The 23,928-nt window shown below is 54.9% G+C and overlaps 6 protein-coding genes across 6 annotated transcripts; 3 read left to right on the plus strand and 3 right to left on the minus strand.

The window, feature by feature from the left end:
* Positions 1–2,175: 2,175 nt before the first annotated feature.
* Positions 2,176–4,125, minus strand: SETTUDRAFT_143379 (uncharacterized protein; the record flags this gene model as incomplete). Its single annotated transcript, XM_008032871.1, has 2 exons — positions 2,176–3,727; positions 3,787–4,125. 2 exons carry the CDS (start codon positions 4,123–4,125, stop codon positions 2,399–2,401), a joined length of 1,668 nt encoding a protein of 555 aa, XP_008031062.1. The 3' UTR covers positions 2,176–2,398.
* A 1,053-nt stretch (positions 4,126–5,178) lies between these two features.
* Positions 5,179–7,479, plus strand: SETTUDRAFT_44521 (uncharacterized protein; the record flags this gene model as incomplete). Its single annotated transcript, XM_008032542.1, has 6 exons — positions 5,179–5,212; positions 5,377–5,570; positions 5,622–5,704; positions 5,768–5,951; positions 5,998–6,486; positions 6,548–7,479. The coding sequence occupies 6 exons, from the start codon at positions 5,179–5,181 to the stop codon at positions 7,421–7,423; spliced, it is 1,860 nt and encodes a 619-aa protein (XP_008030733.1). The 3' UTR covers positions 7,424–7,479.
* Positions 7,480–7,605: 126 nt separating this feature from the next.
* Positions 7,606–14,792, minus strand: SETTUDRAFT_98544 (uncharacterized protein; the record flags this gene model as incomplete). Its single annotated transcript, XM_008032872.1, has 4 exons — positions 7,606–8,399; positions 8,448–8,846; positions 8,893–10,279; positions 11,250–14,792. The coding sequence occupies 4 exons, from the start codon at positions 14,790–14,792 to the stop codon at positions 7,606–7,608; spliced, it is 6,123 nt and encodes a 2,040-aa protein (XP_008031063.1).
* Positions 14,793–17,138: 2,346 nt separating this feature from the next.
* Positions 17,139–17,733, minus strand: SETTUDRAFT_166052 (uncharacterized protein). Its single transcript, XM_008032873.1, has one exon. The coding sequence runs from the start codon at positions 17,443–17,445 to the stop codon at positions 17,263–17,265; it is 183 nt and encodes a 60-aa protein (XP_008031064.1). The 5' UTR covers positions 17,446–17,733; the 3' UTR covers positions 17,139–17,262.
* Positions 17,734–18,308: 575 nt separating this feature from the next.
* Positions 18,309–19,770, plus strand: SETTUDRAFT_166053 (uncharacterized protein). Its single transcript, XM_008032874.1, has one exon. It carries the CDS (start codon positions 18,556–18,558, stop codon positions 19,294–19,296), a length of 741 nt encoding a protein of 246 aa, XP_008031065.1. The 5' UTR covers positions 18,309–18,555; the 3' UTR covers positions 19,297–19,770.
* Positions 19,771–20,246: 476 nt separating this feature from the next.
* Positions 20,247–22,183, plus strand: SETTUDRAFT_166054 (uncharacterized protein). The gene is made up of 2 exons (XM_008032875.1): positions 20,247–20,770; positions 20,828–22,183. The coding sequence occupies exons 1-2, from the start codon at positions 20,436–20,438 to the stop codon at positions 21,888–21,890; spliced, it is 1,398 nt and encodes a 465-aa protein (XP_008031066.1). The 5' UTR covers positions 20,247–20,435; the 3' UTR covers positions 21,891–22,183.
* Positions 22,184–23,928: the final 1,745 nt, after the last annotated feature.

Consider the following 23,928-nt stretch of genomic DNA (forward strand, 5'->3'; position numbering starts at 1 on the left):
GGGGGGGGGGGGGGGGGGGGGGGAAGGAGAGAAGGGAAGAGAAGAGAAGAAAAGGGAAGGGTGCCGTGCATACATACATCTACATACGTAGGTACATGCGGAGATGTATTGGTGGGTTTGATGGTTCTACACTTGGTAAAGGATCATCGTGTATGTAACTTCGTATAATGAGGAGAACACTACAAAAGAGCATGGTATCTGTAAAGCCTGCTTGCGCGTGTGTTGGATTGGGTTGTATTCTACATGGGTTCTACATGGGTGGTCGGATGGGTGAGTAGCTAGCCATCTAACTGAGTAAGTAACTGACTGCCTGCCTGCCTCACTTTACTGGCCTGGACGTCGTGGCCGGAGCTGCACGCCTCATTAATGACAACGACGGCAATCATTTCCCCAAACGAAAGCAAAGAAGGAAAGAAAAAAAAACGGGCAATGGCAAAAATATGGGCGACGAGAAGCTCAGCAGCAGCTTCAGCAGCGGGTATGCAACGGAACAAGGGAGGTTGACAAGGGAAACGACAGAGCTAAACCATTCTCAGCACGAGGTGCATGTGTGGGCTGCTCTAGATGAAGCCAGGTCTTTCTTTTGTTTTTCTTGCCCTTGCTAAACCCTTCTGAATCCTTCCCTCTTCTCATTTGTGCTTTTCGCGGGGGGAACGGCGGGAAAGGCGGGAAACTCCTTCGTGCTAAGGGTAGGGATTGGTGCGATATGATTGTGATGAAGGGGGGGCCATGGTTTATGAGCCTAGGTATGTATGATGATGGTGGTGGTGGTGGAGGTGTGGGTCAAAAGCCGCTTCTGTGTGAAGGCTAGTTTTGCACTGACTAGCTATCGTTCTTTGCTTTTTTTGTCTGAAGGAATGGGTGGGTTTTGGATCTATACCGTCTTGGGCGTTGCTATTGCGTTATACGCGCACGTCGGCTTTCTCTCGCTTTCGTATCGAGAAGGGAAAGTGGGGAGATGACGAGGGGGATAGACGGGCGGGCTGAAGGAAGGTAAGATGTGCATTTGTGCATATGTGCGTGTGCGGATGTGGTATAGAAGTGCCAAGGCAGCTATGCATGACATCTGTGATCGTGGATCGTATCGTGTGAGAACTGGGTCGGCGGCAGAGCATGGGGGTGTCGCGGCCCGCTCGGCAACACTCTTGCTTTGTAGTGTGAACTTATAAGATAAAGCTGTTATTGTTCAGCTCTGGGTATTGTCCCCGTGGTGTTGTGGGGGTTGTTTCTTTGTCCAAGTTGAAATTCCGTGTGGTTGACTGGAAAGGTACTTAGGCGAGCGCACACGTGCATACACAACATGCAGCAGCGCCGGTAGAGAGATAGCACCCTCACCGTCTTTTCCCTGCGCCTTGGTGAGAACAAAACGTGCAAAGGAACGGTCAAAAAATCAAAGTTTTGCATTGTTGTACCTTCTGGAACGGCTGTTCGCAGAATCAATTCGCAGACTGCATACCGATTTAGCCTCTGCGGGTTTCCTTTTTCTCATCTTCTCTACGAGCCAGTCGCGGAGGGCGGGTGCACATCCACGGGAACGCCTCATGCCACTATTATAGCCACGCTGTGCATATGGCCAAGGATTCGCTTCCAAGTTGCACGTATGCAAGGGATCTCACACCGTTCAGAATATGTCTGTATCTAGTAGACTGTCCGTCCGGGCTCTCGGATCAAGCTGCTTTCAACCTGCCTCCGGCATCGCACACGGCTGATTATCGTGTCTTATGCAGTCACTCGGTTCATGTTGGTGTTGTGTTTCACTGCAGCCGACCATGTCCACTCCTCCATCTCTTGCAGTATCTGTTCCTCTCGTGAGTGACCCAGCAGGTATAAACGGCTATCGGCTGCCTCACATGATCGCCTCAGTAACACGACAGGCTTGGATGGTATATGAGGAGTGATATAGCCAGGCTGGGTTCAACTGTTGTGCCTGGTCTTCCTGCAGCCCGCAGTGCACCTGACGATGATCTGAGCGCCGCATCAAAGACATGGCACAAGTATGGCGCCATGAATTAACCTCGTCAATGGTCGTACAACGGCAAAAATCAGAGCCGCACAGACTACCCCGCCCTGCGATATGGCTGGCTTCCGCGGTTCAAATCCGGAGACGGTGTTTGAGAGAGCCTTCTTGGAGTCCGTGCACAACAGCAACAAGTCAATGAAATTTGATAGTGGCCCGGAATTTGTGGAGTGTTCGCTGTACAGAACTACCAGCTGGGAAACCAGGACAAAATGCGACCCCTGGAAACATAGTCTGCCGTCATATACAGCCTGGGCGCAAGGTGTGATGCATCTACACTCGGATCCGACTGTGTGGATGCCTTATATAGTTGTGGATATACGTGGCTTCTCCTTTCTGCTGCTAAGGTAGAGAGGCATTGACTTGCAGTTCGCCAAATGCTCACGGCTTGCCATTCGCACGAGCATCGTCCAAGTCTGAGTCGGATGTGACGTCGGTGTAGTCGTTCATCTCCACATCTCCCGCTTCATGACTGCGGGACGAGCCATTGGCAACACCCATTTTCTTCTTTGCTCGTGTTTTGGCACGTTCCGCCCGCTTCTTTTCTTGGTTCATGAAGTAGTTATTTTCCTCACGCAACTCGGAGAGCTGGGAAAATGTAATCTTCTGGATACGTTGGAGGCTTGCAAGCTGTTTCTTCAATTCCTTGACTTCCGCTTGCTGGGCGTTACTTGTAGGCCCCGAGCTGTCCGCGCCATCTGCGTCCAGGGCCATGAAGTCGGCGGCTGGAGCGGCGCCGCCTTTGGTCTGGGGAATCCAAGAGCTCAGCTCAGCTAGGCTCTCTTCCAGCATATCGGCAGGAAAGCTAGGGTGGGCGAAGGCCTCCTCGAAAGCGCTTGTTCCCACACTTCGCTTCTCAGTTGCCGACACGTGGGGGCTGCGTAGCCGGCCCGTCAGCTGCATGTTCAAGGTATAATGTGGCGGGACCAAGCCATTTCCGCTGCTTGCAAGTCCAGCATCTTGTTTCGGTTTGACAATGGCCTGGATTGTAAAAGTTGGTTCCGGTGCATGGGGAAAGCCTGTAGGAGGCAGGAACTGTAGATTAGAAACAGGGCCTGGAAGATTGGCAGGCGTGGAGAGATAATTGGATTTGGCAACGTCCCACGTAGCAACCTTGCCGCTCGCATGGCCAGAGATTAATGTCGTGCCATCCCAGCTCAAACTCAGACTGAGGGCTGCGCCGAGCTTCTGCGAATCGGCACCGAAGCGGGTCTTCGGCGACGGTTGAATAGGACGGTGAGACAAAGCACTATCGCGGAGGACATTGACCGGGGTACTTTTCTGCACCTCGTCATAGAAATCAATTGTCTGCAAGCTACCGTCGGCATAGGCAACAAAGAATGCCCGGTCCGCAGGATCCAGGGTGACGGCAGTAGGCACCTCCGGGAGCAGGTATGTCCGCAGGGCCTGTCCGTTTTGGTAATCCCACACAATAGCAGACTTGTCCCCTGATATAGACACTGCAATATTGGCACTGCTGGAACTGTGCCCACAAGCGATGGCAGAGATGGGGCCGCGATGGGTAGACAGGGTGTGTACGGGCGAGCGCGAGGCGTCGGGCGAGAAAGAAAGTATCGAGGGCAGGGCCCAGACGTGGATCATGGCATCTGAGGAACCGGAGAGAAAAAAGGTCGACGACGGGTCGACGGCAATGCACGTCACTGGCTGGAGATGCGAAGTGGACGTGGAGACGAGGCGACCTGAGCAAACCTGAGAGACATGTTAGAGCCATACTTCCAATTGTGCTTTGCATGGGCGTGGCAACTGACCTCCCATGCCAATATCCGTCCGCTTTCCGTTCCCAGCAGCAGCACGCTATCTTGCGCCGCCAGCGCAATGCTATGGATCCTCTCTGGGAAGGGCACGAGGGCTTCCTGGTTGCCTTTTTCCCTGCTATACACATGGACGACGGCCTTCTCGGCTTGCGCAGCGAAAACATGTGTGGCGCTCACAGCAATGCCATTGGGCGCCGCGGTGCTTTTCTTGAAGACATGCCTCTGGGCGGCCAGCGGCTGGAATTCGTGGACGAAGATGCCGGCGTCTTTGAGGATTCCCGTGTTTGGCTTGGTCGAAGCCGATATGGCGGCGACAAAGTGTTCGGTGAGCATGGCCGAGGGGTGCGAATGATTGCGGTCGGTGGTCGCAGGTCTGAAAGTTCGGAGCTCTAGAAATTTTGGTGGAGCATCGTCCAGGGTCCGTGCAACTAGCCGCGGCATCGTTGGCCCTACGCCGAGAACGGCAATACATAACTCGACTCAACGCCTGATAGTGCTTCGTCATGAATTTAACAAACAGGTCACCTGTTTGGTTGCGATTCAGCTCACATCTTTGCGTGTCGGATGAACTTTGACCAAATCAACCATGAAAGGCGCGAAAAGCGCGTTACGTAGACCCCGCTTACTACACCACCACACCACCACCACTACCACCGAGGCATCTCGGTATAGCATCAAGTCCAACCTCTGTGCTCACTCCACTCATGGGCTGTAACTGTGGCCAAGCAGCGATACAGAACCAGCCGCCGCCAAGCGAGCCTGCTTGCCAATTGGAAAATGTCCCCACCATACGAGGGGTGCCTTGGTGGGGTTCCTTACCAGAGCGGCACGTCGACCTTGTCAAAACAAGCAGTAGATTGCCATGTGTAATCAAGCTCGCATGGCAAGCGGGTCCGAAGATTTGGCCACAAGACACATTCAAAACTCAATTTTGCATATTGGACCTGATATTCCGAGGCTCAAGGCCAGCGACCGAGGGATATGGCCAATCAGAGCATGCTTTTGCTTGATACTCGAGTCGACATCTTTGAAAGAACTGTGTAAGACAGTCGGCTTACCCGAAAAAGTGTTTGTGGGCGAATGGATCGTCGCCGACCTAGAGCAGCACGGAACTGCTGACTGCATTGCCAGCTCTCTTCTTGCCTGAACATGGTCTCATGCAATGGACGGCAGAGGCGCCTTTGATCAATCCAAAGACCAATCGGGAATAGTTTGCCCGGGATAGTCGCTTTTTCATTGGTACTCGTAGCTTAGAGGCTACCCATCAGCCCCGCGCGTCCTGGGAACGCATGTGCCTTGCCCACACTGGCCCATATAAAGCCATGCAAGTTTCGCATAGGAGCTGACCTTGGTTTGGACTATTGTTATTCAAACACTTGGCCCACCATGTCTGCCGAAGACTTTGCAAGCAAAGCATACGGTAAGTTGAAAAGCGATGCGCTTAAACTACCTCGTGCCTCGGTATCGAGGATGTGGTATTTTGCCCCTCATAGCCCAAAGGACGAAGAACATAGTTTGGCTATAGCTGCAACCACAAGATAATTATCATTCCAAGCATTCTTTGCTAATTATCTATCGATTTAGATTATGTTATCTGTGGCGGCGGAACGGCGGGTCTAACTCTCGCAGCCCGTCTTAGCGAAGACCAAGATGTCACCGTAGGCGTCCTGGAAGCCGGAGGCAATGGGCTCAACGACCTTGTAATCGATGCACCAAACATGTTCACGCAAACCTGGGGTAAGCCGCAGTATGACTGGGACTACAGGACAGTTCCGCAGGTACGTCTGTCTTGACCCGCATCAATCGGGCTGTGCCAACTCTTTTGTCAGAAAGGAACAGGAAATAGAGTTCACGCATGGATCCGTGGCAAGGTCCTCGGTGGAAGCAGTGCCGTAAACTTCAATATGTTCAGGTAACTACCCTATTTCTATCAGTATAACTCTATTACTCAGTTTCTTATTTAACTCTCACATAGCATGGCATCCAAACAGGATCTGGACAACTGGGGAGAGCTCGGAAACAAGGGCTGGTCCTTTGAAGACCTCAAGCCCTACTACCGCAAGTTCGAGACATACCATCCAGCGTCCGAAACCCTCTCGCAGCAAATCGACGACAAGTACCTTGACAAGTCGCTGCGCGGCACCTCTGGCCCCATCCAAGTCCGTGACTCGAAAACCTTCATTACTGCTCTACTAACAGTCATAGGTATCCTTTCCAGTAGGCGAAGCTAGCTGGAGCCAGGACATGTGGCCGAAAACAATGCTAAACGCAGGCTACCTACCTGCAAATGATCCTCGCACTGGCTCCGCCATCGGCGGCTTCAACCAGCTGAACACAATTGATCCCCGGCACAACCGGCGCAGCTACGCCGCAAGAGAGTACTACGAGCCCAACGCCTCGCGGCCAAACCTCTCCATCCTAACCAACGCACTCGTCTCCAAGATCGAGCTCGACAAGAGCACCGACGGCATCAAAGCCACGGGCGTCGAGTTCCGCGTCAACGGCACCACGCACACAGTCAAAGCTAACAAAGAAGTCCTCGTCTGCGGCGGCGTCGTCAATTCCCCACAGATGCTCGAGCTCTCGGGCATCGGATCCCCCGCCGTGCTGCAAAAAGCCGGTGTCGACGTCGTCGTCGAGCTCCCCGGCGTAGGCGAAAACCTATCTGACCACTCTGCCACCGCCATTGTCCTGGTAAGCCAGTCCTCGCTTCAATCCGCACCCAACAAGCCAATCAATTGACAATCGTCATCAGGGCGTCAAAGACGACTATCCCACGGCCGAAGTCCTCGCCCACAACCCAGACATAGCCCAACAAGCGCTAGAAGCCTACCTGCAGCACAAAGCCGGTCCCTTTGCCACATCGCCCACAACAACAGGTTTCGCGTCTCTCACAAAAGTCTCGCCTGAACTCTCCGATCCAGCCCCGCACATCGACGCCCTCATCTCCAGCTTCGCAGAGCAAAACCCCGGCTCCGATCCCGCGGGCCGCAACGCGCTGCTCGCCCGCCAGCTGCTCGACCCCAAGGAAGCCGTCTGCCAGCTCGTCTTCCTTCCCACGGGCGTAAACACATACCGTCCAGAGCACACGCCGACCATGTTTCCCTGCGAAGACGCAGGCATGTGGTGCACGCTGGGTGTGTGCAGCACGCGCTCGCTGTCGCGCGGGAGCACCCACATTACCAGCCGCGACCCAAGTGCGTATCCGGCCATCGACCCGGCGTACCTGACGCATCCGCTCGACGTCGACATGGTTGCCCGCTCGGTTCTATACGCTTTATCCCTCACGTCCGTGGAGCCTCTCGCTGCTATTTTCAAGCGAGATCAACACGGCGACTTTGTCGTGCCGCAGAAAGCGTCGGGCCCCATACCAAAGACGCTCGAGGAAGCAAAGGAGTGGACGAGACTGAATACAATCACCGAGTATCATCCCATGGGGTCGTGTGCCATGTTGCCGCGGGAGAAGGGCGGCGTTGTGGATGCCGAGTTGAGGGTGCATGGGGTGCGTGGGCTGCGCGTCGTGGATGCGAGTGTGTTTCCGCTGCATGTGCAGGGCAATATCGTGAGTCTTGTGTATGCGGTTGCCGAGAAGGTGGCGGATATGATTCGGGGGAGGAAAGCAGGCAGTTGAGCGAGTCCGATGAACTTCTTTCATTATTATGGAATGCGAACAAGTTTAGCACCTCCTTTTTTTTCCAATTGTGAAATCAAGATATATTTTACATGACTATGGAATTGAAACAGAAACTCACTCTCTTGACATGTTTTTTTTGTCCTTTCTTCCTTGGACTGACCCTTGGAATCTCCTACCTACTACCACTTGATACCCCTCTGGAAAACAGGCACCTCGTCGAAACTATCCACGCTCCACTTCAACTTGCCGTCTCGCGTGACCCACGCCCCCCGATCACTAGCCTCCAATCCCATCTTCTCATTCTGAGCAATCTCATCCTTGCTCACGCCAATGGCATCGCGCGCCAGCCAGATAACCGGAGTCTTGCTCGAGAAGGCCGGGTTGAGGTACGCTTTTTTCAAGTCTTTTTCGCTGTACTCTGGGTCTTGGTCGTCGAAATCGCCGTCGCGGACCCAGGCTTTCATCGCCGTGTGGCTGGCGAAGACGTGGGGTTGCAAGAAGCGGGCAAGGGGCGAGATGACGTCCGATGGTACATGCGTGCGCTCACTGATACGGTTGAGTCTCGACTGGGCGTGTTGCAGAGCGTCTGATTCGCCTTCTTCGGCCGATGACAGCAGGGGCGCTTGTTCATCGTCCTCGGATTCTGGAGCGAGGTCCGCAGGAAGGTACAGTTCGAGCGGCGCAAAGTAGCGGTTCGTCGTGTAGTTGAATACGGCAGTGGTGATGAGTAATACAACAAGCATGATCAGGGGGCCGGTTGCTTGGCGCAAGCTGAAGATGCCAATGAGACACAGCTCAGCAATGTAGATGCCGGTGAGAATGTGCTGGAGAGAAAGCGTGTAGCAGTGTCCTTTGGTGTCGATTTTTGGTTGCGCAGTATAGAGCAGCTGGTATCGATAGCTCCAGTAGAAAATGACGAGGCCAATGGCAGCGAAGCCAAGAACAAGAGGTGCAATGCAGGCATAAGCAATCGCTGGGACGAATCAGTGAAATACAGCGCAACAGAATCCAGTGAACATACCAATAATCACAAAGTTGACATACTTTGGAAACAACTTGCCCCAAGCCATGCCTCTCATGGTAGTATGAGTGTCGTATTTTTGGCGAGGAGTCTTGTCAAAGAAGCGGTCGTACAAAACAAAGAACAGAACATCAGTGTAGTTCAAGATGTTGCTTGGGGCATTTGTCAAGGCTTGGACAACAAAGTAGGTAAGGTACGTGTTGGATGCCCTAGGAAGACTCTGTGCAAGAAGCTGGGGTACCGAGCTTGGATCTGTTGCAATCTGCGACGCTACCGCAGCAGCTCCAGACGAGAGGGTAGTGATGAGGAAGATTTGAAGGACTTGAAAAACGTAGTACCATTTCAGTACCTTCAATTCAATCACCGGCTTCGTAGGGTCCCCGAATGTTGTGAAGATGTCTACAACTGTAAGCTTTGTTGACCGATGCTTCACACATGCACTTACATCTGAATATATCTGGCACCCATCGAGCCAGGGCGCTCAGCAGCAGCGGAGGAATCAGACCACTTAAGAGGCTCATGATTGATGGTGGAAGTTTGTTGAGAAACGCAAGCCACTCAAAATTTTCCGCGAGATACTGAACATTGGAGAAGGCACCAACAATCGATACAGGGATAGACCAGAAAATAATGGTTGCAATCACCAGCGACAGCGCCACGCCGCTTTGCGATATGCGGCGTGCAGGCGGCAGAACCAGATTTTCCCAAACGACCTCGCTCGGCACAGTCCCTACAAACCGAGGCGTGAGAGAAAGTATGTCGGCGGAGGCGATTTGTTGATACGCGCGTTGTGCTGCAGGCTGGGTGCGAAACTCGACAAACACCGCCGCAGCTCCACCAAGACTCTGAGCAGTCTCGTTTGACTCGCGCGCTTTCTCAATTTCATCCTCTTTCTCCTTGATCTGGTCCCGGTAGTAGCTGATGCTGTCGACTTGCTTGCCAACAATTGGAGTGTTCGACTTGTGTGTAGGCCGCAGGGACTTCTTCATCTGCTTAGGTAGCTGTTCGTATTTGATGCTGCTGTTATGGCTCTTCCTGACCTCCTTGTTGATGTTGAGGATGAGCGACATCTCTACGCTCTCCAGTTTCTTAACCTTTGAATCCCTTTCCGAGACCAGAGATACAAGCTTATCACCCCTTGTGACGGGCCAGATGCGGACTGCATCTTCGCCAAAGAATCGCTGCATGTTGTTTTCATCCAGTGCTGCCGTGGGTGCTGAAAGGTAGAGAACGGTGCGTGACGACAGCCTCTTCGCATTCGCCTTGGACAGGTTCCAGGCCTGTCGCAGTCCAATGAGCCACAGGCGCTCGCGCGCAACAGTAAACATGACGAAGCTGAAGAAAACCCAAGCGACGACAGCATGAGCATACAGGTGGTCCTTGTCCTTCACATTGCCAATACCAAGGCGATTCAACTCCTTCGACCTGCCACCACCCATCCAGTTGGCCGGCAAGAGAATCGGCCAGGTAATGACACATCCAACGACGCAAATGAATATCAGCGTCCTCAGAAACCGGAGAAACAGGTACGAATCGAGCGATTGATGGTACAGCATAAACTTATCCGGGACACTCCTCATGGTCCGGATCCAGTCAAAGTATCCCGGTGACGTCGGACATGGTGTACGATGTTTTTCTTCCACGGTGCCCATGAACGTCCGTGGAGAATAGATCTTGGGAAAGCGGTGCCGGATCAAGACAAAGATTGCCATGTAGAGAGTTGCAATGACAGCTGTAGGCACAAAAGCCGCGGCGAGCGATGCGAAAGAGGATGGGCCGCTCGACTGAGCATGGCTGCTCAAGCCGTCTTTGGTGCCAAACACCGTCTGGAACTCCATCGCGGCCTATGTCAAAGAGCAGGAAGAGCAGGAAGATCAGCAATATCCCATAGTCGGGGCCGATTCGAACACGGATATCAGCGGGGTCGGTGGTGAATCCGTTCAATCTCGACGTTGCAAGGTAAGTGCGTGGGCTAGTGTTGTGGCTGGGGGGAAAGGGGAGGGGGGCGAGGGTGAGGGTGAGGATAGTCAGGGATACTTAGTCAACAATGACGTAGACGCGTGTATCGATTAAGCGGAGGCGGGCGGAGGCGGGCGTCTTGGAAACCGCCACGGCACGGCACCCACACCAGTTCACCTGCCAACGCCAACGCCAAACCAAGCATCCAAACTAATAATAGAATCAGACACGTCCAATAGCGCCATGGCTGTACCACTCAAATGCGGTAATATGTGAAACATGAACAGGAGGGCTTCACCAGCTCACGCCGTAGGTACAAATCTACATATATCGATACTACAAGAGAAGGTAGGTTGGTAGGCTGAACAATGGCATTTACTTATGCAAAAATGCAGTAGTCTCTCTTGATGATATCTATAGTTACAACCCGCATTTTTGTAGTGAGCTAATAGTAGTAAGTAGCAAGTAGTAGTACCTAAGGTGCTGTGTAGTGCTGTGTGGTGTGGTGTGGTATCGCAACATGTAACCGCTTATTGTCCCCCCCCCCCCCAAAAAAAAGTAGTAGCTGCCCATTATTCAAAAAAGAGAGAGATGACAAAGAAAAGAAAGAAAAAAAAAGGGAACGCCGTATGCAAGGAAAGAAAACCAAGAGGCAAAGGAATATATGTACCAAAAGGAAAAGGAGATTTTCTAACGCCAAAAAATGCAACAATGATGAAAATGCACAGCCGAGCTTGCCTAGAGCCACAGCAGCCACCGAACCACACTCCAGCCGACGCCAAAGACGCGCTTGACAGATCCAACAAGGACGACCGTGAGCCACAAGCACCACATAAGGCCGACAAGCGCCCACTCGACGAGCATCCAGCCGAAGCCTCCCATCCATTTCATCCTGCGCTTGCGCGCCCGGATCATGCCGTCAATCTCGTCTGTAATCTGCTTGACTTGGAGTGATCCTTGACCGGATACCTCGCTGGTAACACGCACAGCTTTGTCGCCGGCTTCGAGGATGCGAGGCATAAGGTCAGAGTCGACGGTAGACTGCAACAAGGATACTTGGCTCGACAGCTGCTGGATAGCCTTGTTACGGAAGCCTTCGAGCGCAGACTGCAGGGCTTTGGTTGAAGCCTCGAGGTCTTTGACCAAGATGCGTGCGGCTAGAACATGCTCTTGCTTGCGCGGAACGGGGTACAGTTTTGTTTTTGTCAAGGCAGCGGCGCGAGCGAGGAATTCAGAAGGTGGGTCTCGCGAAGCCTGGGACCGCCGAACAATCTCCTTGGCCTTGACACCTGAGCAGACGAATAACGCACGTACACGCGCAATATCTGCTTGCGTGATAACGTCCGCCTTGTTCTTGCGGTCGTGGTCATCTTTGTCGGTGATACTCCAGTGTCTTCCGCTCAGCCCTGGCCTCGAGCTACTGCGCTGCCTGCTCGATAACTGTGAATTTCTCAGTCCAGTAGGGGGCAATCCTCCCGCAATTACACCAGGGTGAGCCAGCGCCTTGTTGATGATTTCTCGATCCTGCGTGGGCACAAGACTGAGAGAGACTTGCGAGGAATTGTTAGATATGGCACTCAAATCCATACGAGGAGGCAGCAGCCGATCGATGCGGGGAGAGCGGCTGCCCTTGCGTTCTCGAGCCTGGCGCGAGATGTGATGCTCATTGCCCGAACCCTTGTCTTCACTGGCGTGGACGGGACGGAAAGAAGGCAGGTCGAGATAACTCCGTTCATCGTTAAAAGAAGTTCTACTGCCCGACGTGATTGTACGCTTCATCGCCTTTCGTTTGCCGTGCTTGGCTCGGGTAGAATCATTATCGTCGTCGAATTCTACAGAGTTGTCGGACATGGTGTCGGAATCGGAGTCGTCCGCTCGGTCTCGTCGAAAGATGATGTCACCGACCTTGGTACCCTCATTCCTCACGCCCTTGAAGAAGCGTGTAACAGCAGACTGGGGCTCCTGTGTCTCTTTCCGGCGCGTTTTGTCCGGGCTAGCCAAGCTACTAACGCTATCATTCTTGCGATGGCCCAAAAGGTTCCTGACAGCACCGGGTGCCGCCAGGATTGCCGAGCCAATGTTCTTCTCGTCCGACGTGTCTCCACTTGCTTGGTTGGATTTTCCCTTTCGATCTGTACCGGAAGAATCAGGGCGCCACTCGTGCTGGCTGTCTTCACTATGGTCGTGCGAATGGAAGATTTGGTTGAACTTGTGCCGCTTGGGCTTCCTCGTCTGCGAGCTGGATCGACTTTGGGGTGGTGAAAATTCGGTGCTAATGCGCGGAAATGGTTTGGTATTGGGGGTATTTGGGCCTGTGCTGTCGAGGTTTTCATATGACGATCGGGGGTCAGCATCATCAGCGGATAAGCTAATAGTTTTCCGTGGCTTCTGGGGAAGCTTAAACGTGCCGTGGTCTTTGACATATGCGAAACCATTTGTGAGCTGCGGAACATCCAGTGAGTCTCGAGCAGGCTTGTCGTCAAAGGCAATATCTCCGTTGCGCCCCCATTTGTCGGGCGTGTTGGGCGAGGCGGCTGGTGATTTGACCTGCGACTGTTTGGCCTGTTGCTCCAGTAGCAGAGCAAGCGGCCCGGTGTTTTGCTCAGGGTCTGTAGCGACGCGAGTCTTGCGCCTCTTGGTGTCAGATTCTGATCCAGATGTGTCAACGTCATCATGGGTGCGTAGTCTTGAGCCTCTTCTAGAGTGCTTCCTAGCCTTGGGGCTATCCGGGCGGAGCGTTGGAAGCAGCCTTCGCTTGCGTCCACGTTCACTTCCTCTATCGCTCTCATCGCCTGTTGTAGGATCCAGAGCGATGCCAGGCAGCCCGTCTCCCCAGCTCTTCCTTCGCTTGTCGGGGTAGTCTTTGCTGGTACGCGTTTGGGTCGAGTTCCTCGGTTGCGCTTCTTTGGGTGGAAATACCGGTTGCCCAAACCGGTTTTCGAGAAGTCTCTTGTTGTCGCCCTGTTCCAGCCAGTGGGCATCTGCAAGCAACTCTTGCGGGGTAAAGAACCAGCCCTTGTATGCTCTTGCAGGTTTACTGGATGGCGTGTCTACCTCATGGTCGTTGTGAAATTTGGGCAGCTGCACTGCATCGTCTCGACGGTAGCCGGCATATTTGGCATGCTCTTGGACACGGTCCACCCAATCACGCACCTCTTCCACGTCCTCGAACTCTTCTGGAGGGTGCTCGAGCACCACGCGCTCGCGAGCTCTGGTACGGCGATTGCGGAGATACTGTAGAGGGTTGTAGGGCCTGCCTAGATCGTGCTGTTTGCCCGCATACGACGGCACGCGGGTGAGGTGCGCTTGCGGGCTGCCTGGCATGTTGCTGGATGATACGATGAAGTTGCCCGGAGCACTAGCGTCGGGCTTCAAGGGCGGGACGAATTCCAGGAGACGCAGATATTCCATGCGGAGCTCGATGTAGGCGCGAGCCTTGTTGACCCGTGCCAGCGTGGATGCAGAGGGATTGATGGTCTGAGAGCCTGGGAACGCAACGGAGCCACTCCTCTGCATGGAATTGGAAATATGCTGCGACGGCGAGTTGCTGCTGCCGCCCATGGGGGACATGTTGCGCGAGGCCCGGCGCTGCTCATTGAGATACTGTTTCAGGCTGCCGCCAGCGCCGTAGTTGGCGAAGCTGCCTTCGCGCTGCGAGCCAGATGCCACGCGGGGCTGGGATGCGAGGAGCTGGCCGGTACTCATGTGTCTTCGCCGGCTCTCGCTGAGGTTCAGCGCCATGTGCACCAGCTGGTTTGGATCAATGGCCTGCCGCGGCGGCGGTTGCGTCCTCGGCAAACCGTCTCTGTCGCGGGGAGCAGACTGCATGTCGTGCGCACTCGTCCTGGCCCTGTCGACGTGGAGGCCATTACTGTTCTGCTCTTGCGGAGGGGCAAAGTCAATGCGAGATGCGCCTGGCGCGGGGCCGCGTTCGTCTCTCTGCCCCTCGTCGGCCACGGGCGCGTTGGCGGGAGACAGCCGCGCCCGGTGGCTGCGCTCATTCCTGCCGCTCCTCTCCTGTGTGCCGTGGTGTCGCGGGCTGCGCTTGCCCTTGGCGTCGTCGGCATAGCGCTGTCGTGGGCCGCTGGGGAAGGTCGAGTCGAGCAGGAAGCCGCCCGACCGCCGGGCGCGTTGCTTGCGGGGAGCAAAGTCGTCGGCGGCGGTGGGTGGCTCTACAGCCATGGGGGCGTCAGCGTCTGCGCTGGCTATGCCGTTGGCTGCACCGGTGGCGGGCCGTGAGTCTTGACTGCGGCGCGGGTAAGAGGCTCTGTCGCCATTGTCATTGTCCGTGTATGTTCCCGAGCTCCTGGCAATGTACGTGTTGGACGAGGCAGTCCAGCGGTCCGAGTCTCCGGAGGGACGCTCGCTGGCGGACAGGACCGACATGTCGTGGGGATGCGGCGTCGTCACCTGAGGCGGCCAGGGGGTTGCATGGCGATGACGATGGCTGCGCGGCGCAGAGGGGCGTGGGCGTGGGCCTGTACGTGTGCGCAGCAGAGGCAGAGGCGGAGGCGGAGGCGGAGGCAGAGCAGATGGCGCGGCGATGAAGTCACATGTGGGGTGGTGGTTTGCAGCGACTTAATACATACTTACTGGCACTGGCATCTGGTAGCCCGAGGCGTTGAGTCGCAGCCTGGAGATTGACAAGTTGCATGGCTTGCTACCACTACCCCTGTCGTTGAAGCCCCCTCATCGTCCAAAGCCAACGAGGGGTCCGTGGGCACGTCTATCACGCAACTGCGCAGTTCAACCTTGGAGGATAAATATTCCTGGTGGAGCTGCGCCCGGTCCGATGCCTGTCTTGTCGCGCCTTGCCACCGTGGGCGCTTTGTTACCATACGCCGACGGCCGGCGGCCAATGGCAAGCGCCCAGCCCGCTGACGAATGCGCTTGTCTGGCACGCGCGCCGCCTCTGATTGGTGTCACAAACCGGCAGCCCCTTTGTGTGGCTGATGCCCCTGTCGGTGCCGCCTCCACCTTGAATCCTTATCCTCCCCAACCATGTCTATCAATTCCCCTGCCCTTCCGTTATTTCCCCCCATTTCTGCTGCGAATATACTGCTTGTCTTGTATTTTCCGCACAATCTCCCGCTCCACCGTCTTCATTCTTCGTTCCTTGCCATGCTGCTCGCAGGCCGATGGACTGGCATTGACTGAGCCTCTGGTAGCACACTCGCTGTCTACCCATCCCGCATGGAGCCTGTAACGGCTTTGTGCTTCGTTTGCAGCGTCGAGCAGTCGCGGTGTCGACAAAATATCCCGCGGCATTCAACGTCACCTATCCCGCTTGCAGTTAAAACCTGCATAGGTTATTGGCACCCGCCAAGGGTTCAATCTAAAATGATGACGCGTCAAATCGAACAATACCTTACAGCAGCTTTGCAGCGCACAGTGAGCAGACGACACATGACCAAGGTGTAGGTGCCTGGGGAGCATGGTGCACTCGAGTCCTCCCGCTCGCTCTTATAAGAGCACATTGTATCTGCCGCCGCCATGTGCAACGCTTCGTCATCCGATCCCCACGTCCTTGTCCCCACAGAGACGCATATTCTCCGCAACCGCCCTCTTCAAGAGCATACTACTAAGCACACTATGCCACAACATGACACACTGGCCGCTCGCGTCTTGGACTGACGCCTTTGCCTGGTAGATACAACATGGCATCACAGCAGCGACAGCCGTGTGAGTCTGACGGCCACACCTAGCCATGACATGCATGTCTGTATGACCAACTTAGCTTCCTAGACGCCCATGCTGCTGTCACAACGGCAGTCGATTACAGGCACCCTATATATGTAAGAAGACGCCCACGCCCCTGTCGCTCTGGTCTTGGAGACAGACTACAGCGGACACATGCTTCCGCGTTATGAGACGGCACCAAGTCTCCATTAGCGGCACTCAGCACTCGCGGTTGGTAGCTGGGGCCTCCCAATGAACTCTGGTCTCTGGACCTCACTCTGTCCAGTAAGCTCCGCCCGTCCAAGACAGCCTGCCGCACCCTCAGCTCAACTCTCTAGAGAGGACAGTCTGTCACACGACGTCCCGGCAGCCAAGTTGATCGCCATGGTGCACACCACACACACACATGGCATGGTGGGGCCATTCTCGCATTCATGGCGTGAGGCTGAGCAAAAGTACCGTCATCCAGTTGAGCGGGCAACCAAAGCCAAACATGGCCGTGGCATCCCTCGTTAGCCTCGGGCGGCACCACAGACGAAACGTACCTGTCTGACCGATGATTCCAGCACCCAACCTCATGACGAGACACGCACACCGAAGAGCGCCAAGCCCAAGTTGCAAGTCGATGGCGGGCACCACACTGCTGCTTGGATCGCTGCCTTTACCGGTGTCGAGGGGAATTGTCCACACGTGAAACGCCGACCCAGCCCCGTGCAGGCTAGAAGCTTACGAATCGATAAGCGTTTTCTCGCGCCTTTGGCTTGGGCAGGGCGTGTGGACCATCGGCGGGGAAGGCTGACATGTAGCGAGCTGAGTCTGTCAGGGTCACATTACCAAAGCGTCGTGGCAGAGTCAGGCAATGTTTGTGGCCACGTTGTGATGGAGAGGCCCAGGGCTTTTTGGGGGTACTGTATGTGTGTGTAGTAGTGACATGTCGAAAAAAACACGATTGACTAATATCTCGCGATCAGCGCTCTGACGGGGGGGGGCTTGCTGGGGACCACATCCTTGGTAGGCGGGCTCTGGGTCCAGACGGGGAATAAGGTTTGGTGGCAGGTGGACGTCAGCCTCGGATCAACTGGGCAGCCGGTGTCTTACGCCAAAGGCCCATATTCCGGAAACCGACCAGAGGCAGGCGAGTCATCGTGTGCAAGGCGGGCGAGGGAGCACCACTGTGCTAGCACAAGACGGCCAGCCTTGTCCTTTGCACATGGACATAGCGCTCCACGACCAAAGTTTCCTGGGATAAGCTGAGCGTGGGGTGTCGACAGAGGAGCGCCGCCCACGGCAAGCAGCCGGCGAAAGGGCTGCGCAAGCTTGGGGGTTTGCCGGGACGTGGTGCATGACGAGTGCAGGCCATTGCTTTCCAGCTGGGCTTGAGGCTTGGGGATGCACACGCAGCTGGGTTTGTGGATCGGCGAGTGTGCGTAAAACAAAAGTACAGTAAGAGAGTCCCCTGGCCGCTTATTCGCCCTCGACCCTGGCTCCGCTTAGGCTGGTAGAAAGGCGGACTATTCCGTTGCTTGGACCGCGACGAGGCTGGACGAGGAGGATGGCATGGCGTGCCAAAAAAACAGCGACACCACACCAGCTGATGCTGTGTGCGGCGCTCTGTCGCGCTGTCGCTGTCGCTGTCGCGCTGCCTCGCTCTCTCTTGCGCCTCTCTCTCTCTCCGTCTCTTCTTCTCTTCCTCTCTTCCTCTCTCTCTCTCTCTCGCGCGCGCGCATCGGGGGCGGGGGCGGGCGGATGCGATGGGCCTCGTCACGTCCGGAGCCTGGCTTGTGAAATTTGCTCATGGGCCAGCAGGGCCAAATGGGGAAAAGCATGACCACGGCAGCTTGCCTTGACCTAGTAATCCCGCAGGCCATTGCTATTACCCATCGTTTTGCGGTTCGTCGCGTTGCCGGGATGATCCGAGCAAGGTTTTGGACGGAAGCCCTCATTTCTTTTTCCTCGTCTCGGCCTAGACACCGGTCGAGCTGTACGCTGCAGCATGCGTTGATTCGCCCTGAACCAAGGCGTGTCGTTCAACCTGAAGCTCATGCCCAATAGGCGGCCAGCTCGCCAGCTTGCCGCTTATGGCGTGGCTTGCAGCTCAAGGTTCACCCACTCATGATGGGAAACGAGGCTGACTGCGCCATTCCAGCCTTGTGCGCGCGCACGCCGCTGGGCCCAGCAAAAATCGGGATATCTTGTTGCCTGCCCCCCCCCCCCGCGCTGTCCAAGACTGACTTGGAGCACGTCGCAAGCAACCCCAGCTGTTCCCTTGCCTCTGTCTAATCCCGCCGGATTTAGCTGCCGTTAGAGTTGCGGCCCTCCGCCCCACCACCACCGACGATTCCAGCCCAGCTGCGACTCCGTTGTTCACTTCGGGACGGAACAGGACGCTTCCGCAGTCTCTCCGTCGTCGTGCTCCCCGACTACACCGTCCTCCACCAAGTACATGCCTCCCGCAAGATCCAGGGCCAGGATGAAAGCAGGAGCGCCCACAAAGACCCCGACGACTACATCCATCAAGGCTAGCGACCCAGTAGAGCCGCCGTCAGCACCAAGAGAAACCGTCGTGACCGCTCCAGCCGTCGACACTACTCCCAACACCTCGCCCGCAATCGGCGCAGGCTCCAAGACGCCATCTCGCAAGGTGCTACGCCTCAAATGCCCCGTCTGCTCGGACTATCCCGACGGCTTCCGCAGCGAGCATGAGCTCCGGCGGCATACCAACCGCGTCCACAAAAAGGCGCGCAAGGTCTGGGTCACCATTGACACTTCGCCCGACAAGTCGTTTCTGGCAAACTGCAAAGCATGCCAGACCGGCAAGAGGTACAACGAATGCTACAATGCCGCCAGCCACCTCCGGCGCATGCACTTCCACCCACACAAACGCGGCGAGAGGAAGATGACGGCCGCCGAAGCTCGACGCGGCGGAAAGCCGGGCGACCTGGACCCCCCCATGGACGTGCTCAAGGCAAACTGGCTGCGAGAGGTCGACGAGATTCTGGACGACGAAAATGACCCGGCCGAAGAGGATGCGCGAAACACGTCTGTATCTCCGCCTCAGATGGTGTCGCCGCAGGCCCAGCAGCAGCCTGCCCCCAACCACAACCACAACAACAACAACAAGTCGGATGCAAAGGCTCCCCCGACGCCCACTACGCCATCCACGCGGTCCATGGCCATAGACAGCATCGTCGACAAGGTGGATGCATTCTGAGCCCAAGGTGCTTGCTGGGCGGGGGCCCCGACAGCAGCAGCAGCCGCCAGAGAAGAAGAAGAAGGGCTGCGACAGTGGCTTTGGGCTCACTGGAAATACAAATACTGGGCATTGCTCCATGGATGGCGTCTTGTCGCAAGACGTTTCTTGGCAGATGCAGGAGTAGCCATGCCAGTCGAACCGGGGCCGCAACCATGCAGGATGGATCGGATTGCACGACGGGGCCCGCCAATCGCCTCAAGTTGGACATGGCATGCTGCGTCTTTTGTCGGGTTAGTATACGGTTCGCTCCACGGCGAAAAGTGTTGCTGGGTGGTGTTCGGGGCGTTGGGGCGTTGGGAAAGACTCCAGATGACGTGCCGGGGCGGACACGGCCTCTCAGTCGAGGCGTCCGACGGCGTTTGTAATTGTAGCCTGGGGCCGCAAGTTTGGGCCATTCAGGAGCCACGTCTAAATCCAAATATACTGCTCTTTACCCAAGTTTGCGTGATGCACGGCCGCAGCAGTGAGCGATGGCGGCGGAGACCAGGCGGCGAGAGGAGGGGTTGCGCGCGCGCGAGATTGGCACCATGGGCCGGTGGTGAGGGCCCGCGAAAAAGAAAAGCGCAGCGGGCTCGTCGAGACAGGCGGCCGGTGATGTGAAGTGCAATTAAGATATATGTCGATCAACGAAGGGGTAGTGGCAGATCGGTACTCCTGTCCTGCCAAATGAGGCTCGTGCGCAGCAAATTGTCTGCTGCATCGTGAATCCTTCCCAAGCCACGCCACGCTTCCCGCCGCAACCACTGCATCCACCCTACCACTACCCTCCATGTATGCCTCTGACGTGTCGGTCCGGAGCAGGCACAGGCACAGGCACAAGCGTCTTTGGAGCCCCTCGCCGCAATATCGCATGCAGCGGAGCTATTCACTGCCTCGCCTAGCTGCATCCGCTGCTGGTGGGTGGTGACGACACGGCCGGCTATGATGCGCTTTTTCGCTTCTGCATAGCCCCAAGTCACTTACTTACCCACCACGCAGCATCGCCGTTCTGCAATGGTCGCATCGCCTGCCACGCATCCACACACGACGAGCCGCTGCGCCTGTGATCGACACTGTAGAAACACAAGGTAGGCCGAGGCAGCGCATGCAGCCAGGCCATGTCCTTCCGCCGAGCAAGCAGAAACTTTGTCAACCTGGGCAGGCTGTACAGCATCCCGCCATGGGGCACTGTGCCGCCATACGGCCTGGCCCGGCCACCCACCAACAACTCTGTCAACCTGGGCAATCTCTACGCGCGCAGCCAGCCCAAGTATCCTCCGGGCTGGGCCTACTTTGACGATGGCTCCGTCTTCATCCTGCCCTTTGGGTGGTGCCCCCATGATGCTTTGGAGGCGCGCATGAAGATTGCCGCGCACTTTGTCGCTGACCCTACGCCCAAGATGCAGCAGATGCGGGCCGCGAAGCCACTCATGAAGCGCCTCATCATCATCAAGTAAGTTGGCCGCGTCTTGCAATGCCATGCCATGGAGTGCGCTAACTCGACCCTCAGCAAGGACGGCAGCAACTCAGGCCAAAACCCGCTTCGCATCCTCGCCCGCAATGTCCAAGACGGACAGCGAGTGTCCGTGGTAGATCCGCCCTTTGAGAGCGTTGAATTAGCCCTTGGCCCCTCCGGAAGCCGCCCAGTGTCCACTCGCTTCAGCGACGCTCCCCAGTTGAAGTACCAGCATCGCGTGCAGATCGCCGAAGCATTGCAGACTTTTCGCGGCACGCTTATCGACGGCACTCTACAGCCCAATGTGCGCCTGGGAAACGGCCTGCGCCTGTCACCCAATCCTGAGATACGAAAACCTCAAGGGGCAGAGAAGAGGCGCGCGCGCGACCGCGAGGCCAACGAACTCCGCGGAAGCACGCACCCGCCTTCAAAAGCCCCTGCGAAGCGCCTGCATCAGTCAGACGTGCCGATTCCAAGAGAGCATACACAATCTGCGCCCCTAGACAAATATACGCCGCCTCCGCCAAAGCATTCGCCACACGACAATATTGAGCATCGAGATGCCCAGATAGCCCAGAGAGAACGGGAGCTTATACAAATGCAGCAACAGCTATCGGCCCAGACTGTGCTTGTACAAAACAGTGCATTGCACCGGGAACAAGTTGAGCGCGAATACGCACAACTGGTACACGAACCGACCGGCATGCCCGCCGGTTCTGTATCCGATGCAAGGATTCGAGAAGCCAGGGCGCGAGAGCGGTCACGTGAAACAAAGGCGGTGCTTTTACGGTACATTAAACAAAAGGTGGAGCTGTCAGAGTTCAAGACCAAGGTTTCGATTCTAGAACAACAGCTCGCAGAACAAAAGCTCGCACAGGCTACTGCACACACTCCGCCTCATCATAGGTTTCGCCAGCCCGAGACAGAGGTTCAGGGACACGATGAGAATATCCATGACGAGACTGGAGCACATCATGATGGCTCGAGTGCTGAACAGCTTCGTGACTACAGTCTTGATAACATGCCGCCGCCACAGGCCCTGAAGAATCTGAGATCCCGCATCCAATTACCTACGAGGGAAACAATGCGCTCAAACGGAGAACCCAAGCAACAATAATAATTATTTGTTGGTTCCAACGTTTCATGCGCATCACGAATAGACAATCATCTCCACGCCTTCCGTGCGTTCGCAAGCACGCTCTACAGGTGCCGTTACATCCAGTTTGTGGAGCCTGTTCTGAAAAGCAAGCCAACCCATCCACGCCCAACCATCCCCATCCAAATTTGCGGGCTTTTCGTTGGAAACGATTCGCAGAAGCTGTTACATGCTTCAACGCCAGCCAACAAACTGTAATATTACTGTACCATATCACAACTCACACACGATACCTTTGCATACGTAGTAACAATAGAACCAATACCAATCTATACACTCGCATTTCCCTACAACTCACACTCTACCAGCGCCTTGCCACGTCCCCAACCCACGCATCTCGCATTCACGCTCGTCCCGCCGATCCACAGACACAGTCAACCCTGCACTGCAACACCACATACCCACACACCGCAAAGCGCACGCATCTCGTATAACCAACAAAAGACCAGACCAAACTCTCCAACAAAACAAAGCAAGCCATGTCCCCAAATAGAGCCACATGTTTCTTTCTTACACATGTTGCACCCTGCAGACTGAGCTTACATTTCCCGTCCTTGTCCCCGCCCACCTCGTTTCAACTATGCTTGGAAACGCACCCCGCAAAATGCCAGGAGGGGGGGTTGCGTACTGTTAGATTGGCTAATTAAATCTTCGCTGTCTGCACGCATGTTGATTCAGATAACGGATAATACAGCCCGCTTACACGGATACTGGGGTATGGACTTACATACTGCGTATATCGATATATGTAGCTATGTTTTTCAGTTCATACAGCTTATCCAGAAAGGATGATGGCCATGCAATAAAACTCGCAGTACAATCCCAGCAAAGAGATATCATGTTCATCACACAAGAAGTCGCTGATGCTGATGCTGATGCTGATGCTGATGCTGATGCTGATGCTTGTTGCTACATAGTGCCCACAGGGACAACAGATACCGCATACCAACTATGTACCAAAGTACCCAACTAGACCCCCCGGCACTAGAAACAAAAATCGCATATCTTACTCCATGTGCAAAAAAAAACTTCTTCCTGGATATCAGGCGTGCGTTGCATGTGGCGATAGGTATATACCTTTTGTACACGCTGTAGACAAATAACTATATATATACACATATATACACACATATATATATATATACAAAGACAGCAAGAATTATACGCACACCAGAAAAGAGAGAGAGAGAGAGAGCGCGCGAGAAAAATTCAAATGCAAGACTCTAAGAGACTACCGCGGTTTCGATATATTCCAAGACATGGCGAGACAGACGGGGGGAGAGAAAAAAACAATACAGATTGGGTGTGGTGGAGCGGAAATACGGAAATGCGGGAGAGAGACACTTTTTGGGTGTTGTTACTTATCACCCGAGATGAATATTCTAGTCATCGGGTAAAATTTGGAATGAGGGAATAAGGGGGTGTTGGGGAGATATCTATATGTATGTATGTATGTATGTATGTATGTATGTATGTATGTAACTATGTATGTATGTATGTATGTTTACGGATGAATGGATGGATGGATGGATGGATGGATATAGATAGATAGATAGATAAACCCCATGTTTGCGATCAATGAGTAGATACAACACGATACGATATGATATGACATACTATGCAAGGAAGCGCGTTGCTTAACCTTTGTATTTCGCATTTCAACATTTTGACTATTTCGCAGGTTTAGTACGTATGCCTAACCCAACCCACGTCTGTTCTTTTTCTTTTTTTTTCCAACCCTAATTTCTTGATTCATTGGCGCAGATACCTAGCTATCTATATCACTGTGCGCGCGCGCATGTGTAGGTGTGTGTGTATCTGTATAAGTCTCTACGTACATACGTACGTGCCTACATCCATCCACATTGTGCTTTGCCAAGTTCTTCTTCTACGTATATGACGATACACACACACACATACACCGCACGACACAACACAACACAACCAATCAAGTAACCAGTAAGCAAAGCAAGGGTAGACCCCAACACTCAGACCACGC

This window comes from Exserohilum turcica, assembly GCF_000359705.1.
Source record: "Exserohilum turcica Et28A unplaced genomic scaffold SETTUscaffold_8, whole genome shotgun sequence".
NCBI classification, from domain to species: domain Eukaryota; kingdom Fungi; phylum Ascomycota; class Dothideomycetes; order Pleosporales; family Pleosporaceae; genus Exserohilum; species Exserohilum turcicum.